This window comes from Macrobrachium rosenbergii, chromosome 59 (assembly GCF_040412425.1).
Source record: "Macrobrachium rosenbergii isolate ZJJX-2024 chromosome 59, ASM4041242v1, whole genome shotgun sequence".
Lineage (NCBI taxonomy): Eukaryota > Metazoa > Arthropoda > Malacostraca > Decapoda > Palaemonidae > Macrobrachium > Macrobrachium rosenbergii.
This window is the reverse complement of record NC_089799.1, coordinates 23,349,652-23,358,842: the sequence shown is the minus strand read 5'-3', so window position 1 is coordinate 23,358,842 and position 9,191 is coordinate 23,349,652. Positions and strand designations below refer to the sequence as shown.

Genomic DNA, 9,191 nt, shown 5'->3' with positions numbered 1-9,191 from the left:
ATAGCATGAAAGTTGAGAAACAGAATGACGAATGGTCTAATTACCATAATAATAGGAACCTCAGTTCCGATGTAAAACGATCTTATCAGTTCCGATGTAAACACTGATCTTATATATAATTATATATATACTATATATATATATATATATATATATATATATATATATATATATATATATATATATATATATATATATATATATATATATATATATATATATACATATATATACACATACACACACACACACACACACACACATATATATATATATATATATATATATATATATATATATATATATATATATATATATATATATTGTTTCTAGAACTATTTCTTAAAGGTGAACAATGAAATACAGGTGTGCTCAGAGTATCATTTAATTTTCAATGGCAATCAAGACCACTGAATTCACGAAAAACATTTCTTAAAATAATATTGAAGATTTATTAGAATACTAATTATCTGATCTGAATAGATGCAATCTTATTTTCCATATCCTCCACCCCTGGAGAAGGAACCTTTTCCTCCAAAGGATCCACTTCCATGGCTACCAGACAATCCTCCTCCAAATTGGCCACCGCTTCCGCCACTAGAGAATCCACCTCCAGAGCCATAACTTCCAGAAGATCCACCTCCAAAGGACCCTCCTCCAAATCCTCCCCCGTGACCTCCAAAGGAACCATGTCCTAATGACCCACCTCCGTGACCACCACTGGAGAAGCCACCACCTGATCCATATCCTCCAGAGGAACCTCCTCCAAAGGATCCACCGCCAAATCCTCCATGTCCTCCACCGAATCCACCACCTCCTACACCTCCTGCCTGGCAGACAGCAAAGAGGACAGCGCAAATGGAAACCAGCAGCAACTTCTGTAGGAGGAGAATGGAGAAGAGCATTTAAAATCTAAAATTTTCAAGATGCTTTGAATAATTTTCTTACGCAAATGTTTTCCTGTCTAAAGACAAGGGTTCTTCTATAAGTCTAGAACTTAGAAATTACACCTAAAATTCCCAGAGTCCATTTTTTATCATTAAGTGCATATGTAATTTATTGTATTATATTTTTACTCTTACAATTGTGATACCTATTTTGAACTTTTGGATTAGTTTTACAATAAAAATTTAGCAGATTGGAATAATTTTCTCAAAATTCCCATATGAATGAAAGAAAATACTTAGCCTCACCATGGTGTGATCGGAGGCTCTCTTGAGTTCAGTTTATGCTTCTGTTTCACGTCTTGTTGCTTTATATACGCAGCCCGTATCGCTTCTCTCCTTTGCGAAGGCCATCGATATCCGCATTTTCATGTTTAACTCGATCTTGGGAAATAGAGTTGTAAAAAACAAAAATCATGGAGAACTAATGGAGAGAGAAAGACAGACAGGCAGACAGAATGGATACCATGACAATTTTTTTCTGACGTAGCCGTTTGTTGCCCTTCGAAATATGTCAGTCTTCCTGTGTTTCTCCATTTGCAGACCATTTATGAGAGCCAAGGTGATGCGGGGATTATGGGTGGCGGGTGGTGCGATGAACAGCTGATGTAAGTGGGTTTAGTAAATGAAATAATTCCTGTTAACTGTATATAGAACAAAAGATCCTAAAGAGAAGCACAATGTGAACTCAAAGACCTTCAACCGCACCCTGTTGAGATAAAAAAAAAATAAACCATTCCCTTATCATAGCACTTTCTGAATTTTGTTTTCTTGAAGGTATTTTGATAGTTTATGTAAAGACACAATTTAAGTAATCTAATATTTCTTAGACAATTATGCAGAGGTACTGAGCGCTCATGCCATGATTAATAGGAAGTTTAATGATGCATGAAAGTGTTTTTTTTTAAACTGTCTAAATTGAGTTCAAATTTATTTTCAAAAAAAGGCTTGCAGCTTTTCATAGGAAAAGCGTTTTTATATACTGTCTTTTTTTTTTTATTCCAGAAGGTGTTGATTTGCATTGGCGCACGCCTTCTTCTTGGTTGACTACTAGGTAGGTGGAGGAGGTGATGCACATGGAGGATTTAGCGATGGTTCTATGGAGGAGGGTTCTCTGAAGGATAAGGCTCAAGCTGCGGCTTTATTATTGGTGGTTCACTATTGTCAAGGAAATTCTTTCTGCTAGTTTTTTTGTCTTTTCCACAAGGAAAATAGGACCAATTTCGAATTTTGAAGTATTCCACTGATGGCTATAATTAAAAATAATAAAATATTTCTAAGTAAATAAATATTGTAACAGGATAATTTCTCAATCATGATAAGGACTTGAACAGATAAACTTCGCTAATATTGCCCATTAAACAGCGATACATACTTTCAAATAAGACAAATTCCTGGAAAAATATAGTTGATTCACTCACCATACTAACAGATACCCAATTCGGACTCGAAAGGACTAGAAGTGAATCATTAAGTAATTAACACTTCGATTTCGGAGTTTTGCTTTGCATTCATATACTGCTAAAGAAAGATATTGACTAAAATAAATTAGCCTGATGCCCTGACATATGACAATACCAAGTGCATTTGTTACTATTTAGGACCTTGTCCTCCTCCTAACAATATCTTTTCAACCGATGACATAAATGTATATATTAGGCTAGTCGTGACATATACGGAAAAATGAGACGTCAATTGCAGTGTTTTTCTGTGTCTTGGATTTTGCGTTAAGGTGCAGGTTATGTCGATAAAGACACGTTCAGAATAATTATGTGAGTAGAAAGATAACAGTACAGGAACATTATCGGGTCAATAATGTTATTCATTTATTAGAATAGATAACGGATCTGTTAATGTATGGAAGGATTTGTATGTTTCTAATAATTGCTTTTCATTATTCTGTAGGCTTCAAAATCCAAAAAGTTATCTGTGTACTAAAACGATGTTATAAAAATCCATATATAACTTTATTTGAAGTGGAGGTTTAGTGTGTATGCGTGGGAAGAGAGATTTGAATAGATATGAATGTGTTTTTTCCCCCTTATGAAGGCTTATTATTATTATTATTATTATTATTATTATTATTATTATTATTATTATTATTATTATTATTATTATTATTATTATTATTATTACTTCGGTTGCTGCATCAGCTGCATTTAGTTTACAGCAAATTTTCTCATTGTCCCTAATTAAAACTTCCCTATGTTACTTCGGTCTGCAAGCATTTCTCCTATATACATTTCATCGTCAAGGAAAGGATACCAGTCTTAAAAGGATTCCTTTAATAAATCAATTGGTATGGAAGTAATTTTTTTCTGGGGCTTTCGGGGTATTGCAGATGGGCGCCACCGGTGTTGGGGTCATTTCTTCTTCTCCACCGTGGCTGTTGGGTTGTTGAGTTCCCGTGCCGCAGTCTGTCTCAGTCTTGATCGACGGGATCGGTACTTACCTCAGCATTGAAATTCCCATGATTGCGGCAATTGGGAATTGATTCATATGGGATCAGATCTTCATCAAGAACAGCCAAACAGACGCTAAAATGAACATCTTTATTACATTGGATGTTTCGGCTTCGTTTTAGGTTGAGTTGTTCACTTTACTGCCTGTTTGTATATTTCTTACGGTAATTAGACCATTTACCTTTATTCTAATTTCTAAAGCTGTACCCTGAAAGATCACCTCTCCTCTCTTTCGCTGCCGAGTCGGCGCTGCATTAGTGTCCTCCTGAGGCTCCTGGTATCCACTCCTAATTGGCCCTAACGGGTCGTAAGGGCCTAGGTTAGTATAGATAGCAAGGAGACCTAATTTTAAAAAGGTTGTGACGAAAATTATCGTTGAATTAGCTAAATTTAGTTTACAGTGGACATTCTCAATCTTTGTAATTAAAACTTCCCCCGTGTTACTTCGGTCCGCAAGTAACTGCCCTACATTTGTTTCATCATCATGGGAAGGTTATCAATTCTAAAAAAATTCCCTTAATAAAAGAGAAGAGAAGCAGTCCTTTAGCATATAGCTTTAGAAATTAAATAGTGAATAGTCTAATTGATGTAATCAGAGTACCTTCAATGAGCATGGATGTACTGTAAGTATATATATATATATATATATATATATATATATATATATATATATATATATATATATATATATATATATATATATATATATATATATATATATATAATATATATATATATATATATATATATATGTGTGTGTGTGTGTGTATGTATATATGTATACACATATATGCGTTGTCTCTCGAACCATTTGTTAAAAAGTGGGCTATGAAATGGAGGTGTTTTCAAAATATTATTTATTTTTCAGTGGCAACTAGAGCAATTGAATTAACGAGAAACATTACTTGGAATAATATTGAACATTTATTAGAAAGCTATCTATCTTCTGGATATAGATGTAATCTTATTTTCCATATTCCCCGCCCCTGGGAAAGGAACATTTTCCTCCAAAGGATCCACCTCCAGAGCCATAACCCCAGAGGATCCCCCTCCAAATGACCTTCCTCCAAATCATCCTCCGTGACCTCCGAAGGAAGCGTGGCCTATTGACCCACTTCCGTGGCCACCACTGGAAATGCCTCCTCCAGAGCCGTATCCTCCAGAGGAACCTCCTCCAAAGGATCCACTGCCAAATCATCCATGTCTCCCACCGAATCCATCTATTACACCTCCTGAATGGCAAACAGCCAAGAGGACAATAGAATATATATATATATATATATATATATATATATATATATATATATATATATATATATATATATATATATATATATATATATATATATATATATGTATATGTGTGTGTGTGTGTGTGTGTGTGTGTGTGTGAATTTTTATCATATCACCATGATTCATATACAAGCATTAAGCTACAAACGTCCTTCAATATTCAATTCACTCTACCTCGGAAATAATATATTTTCATATATGTTAACCGAAGGGAATTTTTAGTTGATAATAAGTTCGTCGTCTCCTGGGCTCGAACCACGGAAGACAAGAACTCAGGACTACAGCGAGCCCAGGAGACGACGAACTTATTATCAATCAAATAATTCCCCTTCGGATAACATATATGAAAATATATTATTTCCGAGGTAGAGCGAATTGATATTAAAGGACGTTTGTAGCTTAATGTTTATATATATATATATATATATATATATATATATATATATATATATATATATATATATATATATATATATATATATATATATATATATATATATATATATATATATATATATATATATATATATATATATATATATATATATATATATATATATTATATATATATAGAGAGAGAGAGATGTTTTTGGCTGAATAGAGAAATTGAAAGAGAGAGAGAGAGAGAGAGAGAGAGAGAGAGAGAGAGAGAGAGAGAGAGAGAGGAAGAAACTAAATTTATGGTACTGAACTGTAACCTTTAATAAAGTACAGGGAAACGAAAGTCAAGATTAATTTCTATCTTTAATTGTGATTTCACAAATGAAAATTTTCGAAAAAAGAATAAAATTAATTTCTGAGAGTTTGCATCATATTCAGCTATCAGCAATGGAATTAAATGGGAGACAAATTATTTCCCATATCCGCCACCAGCCCCGGAAAAGGAACTCTTTCCTCCAAAGGAGCTACCTCCATGACCACCAGAGAAGCCTCCTCCAAATTGGCCACCGTGACCTCCACTTGAGAATCCACCTCGAGAGCCAAGTCCTCCAGAAGAACCCCCTCCAAAGGATCTTCCTCCAACTCCTCCCCCGTGACCTCCAAAGGAGGCATGGCCTACGGACCCACCGCCGTGACCACCACTGGAGAAGCCACCACCTGAACTATATCCTCCAGAGGAACCTCCTCCAAAGGACCCACCGCCAATTCCTCCATGTCCTCCACCTAATCCACCTCCTACACCTCCTGCCTGGCAGACAGCTAAGAGTGCAGCCCCAGTGCAAATCAACAGCAACTTCTGTAATGAAAAAGAAATTGGTTACAAATAAAAGTTAATCCGAAAATGCACAAATCCTTAAAAAAAAATTCAATAAGATATTTTCTACAGAATACGTTCTTTCTGCAAATATAAGTATACACTTGGCCATCCCTCAAAGGAAATCTTTTTAGATTAAAAACAATATTTTCTTAATTTATGAAACTGGATGAGCCTCATCGAAGAATAAGAGTTTAATGAGGATAAATTTGTCTGTCGAAATACTGGTTTGCTGTTAGTTTCTTAATTGTTATAACAAGCCGGAGTGAAGATTAAAGTGAAACAGCGGGGTTTTGGTAAAAATGAAGTCTTTCACCATCTTGAAACTGGAATATCTGGAGTTCAGATTGTCCTTCTCGTTGGGATGGTATGCCTTTAAATACACGGCTCATAGGCATCCTGATCATTGCGAAGGACATACATAACTGCATTTTCTTCTTTCCCCCGGCCTTGGTAAATGGCAGGGTGGGAAAATTAAATACTTTACGGGCCATTTTTATTTTTAAATTCGGAGCTAGAGTTTACTATTCATCAAAAACTGGATATACACACCATCTCTCTCTCTCTCTCTCTCTCTCTCTCTCTCTCTCTCTCTCCTCCTCCTCCTCCTCCTCCTCCTCCTCCTCCTCCTCCTCCTCCTCCTCCGACCGGGCCAGGAGGGAACGGTAAGCTTTTATTAACCTATACTCCTATAGAGTGAATTAGTTACCTGGTTGTTACCGGAGTGTTACGTGTCGCATATGAAAGAGAGAGAGAGAGAGAGAGAGAGAGAGAGAGAGAGAGAGAGAGAGAGAGCATTGCGGATGTACAGTATCAGCGCTCAGTCAATGTTGCATAACTGATTATGAGAGATCCACGAGGAGGTAATCTTTAATCCTCTTGGTTAAAACCATTCATAAGGCTTTCTCTCTCCCTTTCTTCAAAATACAGTCGATATACTTATTTTTTTCATAGTTGAATTGAATGAATTTCGAATGTATAACTCATTTAAATCTAAATTTTATTTGCTGTGTAAAATATGTAATGCGGTAATGTAATTTTTTGGGTATGTTTTTATGTATTAAATATATTTAAATGAAAGCGGTCTTTGAAAAGAAACCAGATACTCCGGCATAAGATAATAAGCTAGAAAAATTTATCTTCATCGTTCGTAACACTCAAAATCAGCCGTAATAAGTATTGATACGAATAGGAAGTTCCAGTTTCAACTTTTTGAGACATTATCGTTTGCTCCTCAGTATATGATATTTACCAGTATATTTGTTCCTTTTTGTAGAGACCTAAACAATGTATCTTGCACTGAATAACCGAGGTGGGTTTCAAGCGGTTGATCATATTGCCTTAACCTCATAAGTTTATCTTCGAACAAGATCTTTCAAATAGTTAATGTGATAGAGAAAACGAGTAAAATCAGCTGAAAGGTACTGCCATATATTTGGCAGATAGATAGCTTGAAAATGGCACATGAAATGGACCATCAGTGGTGATATATACATAAATAGGGTTAACAAGGAAATGGGCACTTCTCCAAGTTTATTGTAAGGGTAAAACTATGTACAGGTATTCATAAACGTTATTCTTTCACATTAATCAATGTCAAAAAATAGTATCAATTTCTAAATTTGCTGTTAACTCAAATTCCACAATATAACAACACTGCTTAAATAATACTGCAAGTGATACTCAAAAGAGAGAGATGCATAGCTAGATAAATAGCCAGATAGATTGATTTTATACGGATAAGAAGGGTCTAAATTTTATTCTCTGATACCTTTAGCAATGGTTAATTTTCTATTAGCATGAAGAGTCTTGTTCTTAAAAGTTAAATTATCGTTAGCACCCCTCTAAGCTTAAAAGAATGAGTCATTGCCACATACTCTTCAAAAAAAAAAAAAAAAAAAAAAAAAAAAAAAAAAAAAAAAGATTGGAAAGTGCAAGAGTCTATGCATATGATATGATTTAAACAGCAATTAAGGGCTCAGTTTTTTACAGTCGTCCCGTAAACTGTTGTAAAAAAAACATTACTTGCACAAATCGAACAAAGTCACGGAAAGATCTGATAAGCCAAGAGACAAATGTGCTCCTACGAATTATGCCCTATCAAGGAACATTATCATGGAAGGAAATTTTAACTGGAACTTGATAGTGTTTTATGGAGGTCATGGGTTAAGTGAGTCATACATTTCCATGGGAGGAACTTCCTTTGCGACAAACAGTGGATTTTATTTTACACAAATGACACTTATGATTTTTTGGATGACTGCACAGCATCAAGTTCCTTTTCAAAGATATGAAAGGCTGGTAGACGAAACAAAAGATTGGTGTGAAAATGTATTATAGGTCATGAGCTTTACACGGTTGCTTCATAAAATAAGTTCTGAAATGAGAAATAAAAAGTTCTTCCTTCCTATTACCTTAATTTTTCCACGAGAACAAAATAAAGTTTTTCAACAATTACTTACAAGGTTGATCAGATAGGATAGAAAACCCCTAATGTGGGCATTATTCAAATTATGGTACAGTCATTGTATCTTAAAACAGGATGTGTATTCACTGGAAAATTTTCATATACATTTTCAATATCTGCAGACCTGCAGAAAATTACATATCAAAGTTTTGATTAAATTGCAACTATTATTTTTTTCTAAAGGGGCTACACTAAAATCTGTTCACAGGAAACTGTTGCCAAATTTCTGAGAAAACATATGATAAACGTTTTCATAGTGCTAAATCTTAGCAAAAACGTGATAGTAACTGTAAAATTTAAGAGATTTATGAATAAAACAGTAGATTAATGAAGGAACAGATAGCATGAGAGAGGTGTTAGAGAAGAAGGGTCCCAACAGCCAGAAATTAAGGGAGGGCCCTTCAAGACACGTATGAATGACACATACAGTTTAGGGGCATTTGGAATGCTGTTGATGAGCCTTCTGAGTAGCTCTATGAATCAAGTGAGCTTTCTACCTCAGTTGTCCATCCTTTTTTCATCAGTTAAAGCATGAACATAAAAGTGTTTTGTGTCTTTAAGCCAGCCATTCCATTTTAGAGGAAAAAGCCTAATGTTAAAAAAGATCCATAGTCTTTTAGAGAAATACAATTTTCAGGACATGAACCAATAGACTTTCATGTTCTCGTGGTGTGGTCCATCTACTCCTCAGTTAGAATGATTCGGCACTTATGACTGTCAAACACGCGTGCTTTTTAACGCCGGGGGATGTACTGACATTCGTTAGAAGG

The 9,191-nt window shown here is 35.0% G+C and overlaps 2 protein-coding genes across 2 annotated transcripts; both read right to left on the bottom strand.

Annotated features, from left to right (window-relative positions):
- Positions 1–376: 376 nt before the first annotated feature.
- Positions 377–1,215, bottom strand: LOC136837747 (uncharacterized). The gene is made up of 2 exons (XM_067102667.1): positions 1,194–1,215; positions 377–878 (listed from the first exon to the last, which is right to left on the bottom strand). Exons 1-2 carry the CDS (start codon positions 1,194–1,196, stop codon positions 492–494), a joined length of 390 nt encoding a protein of 129 aa, XP_066958768.1. The 5' UTR covers positions 1,197–1,215; the 3' UTR covers positions 377–491.
- Positions 1,216–5,549: 4,334 nt separating this feature from the next.
- On the bottom strand, positions 5,550–7,289 carry LOC136837609 (loricrin-like). The gene is made up of 2 exons (XM_067102486.1): positions 7,263–7,289; positions 5,550–5,936 (listed from the first exon to the last, which is right to left on the bottom strand). Exons 1-2 carry the CDS (start codon positions 7,287–7,289, stop codon positions 5,550–5,552), a joined length of 414 nt encoding a protein of 137 aa, XP_066958587.1.
- Positions 7,290–9,191: the final 1,902 nt, after the last annotated feature.

Coding starts and splice junctions, on each gene's coding strand:
- LOC136837609 (XM_067102486.1), bottom strand. CDS start 7,289: ATGATCAACCGCTTGAAACCCACCTCG. Junction 5,937..7,262: donor ACCGCTTGAAACCCACCTCG/GTTATTCAGTGC, acceptor TTTTCATTACAG/AAGTTGCTGTTGATTTGCAC.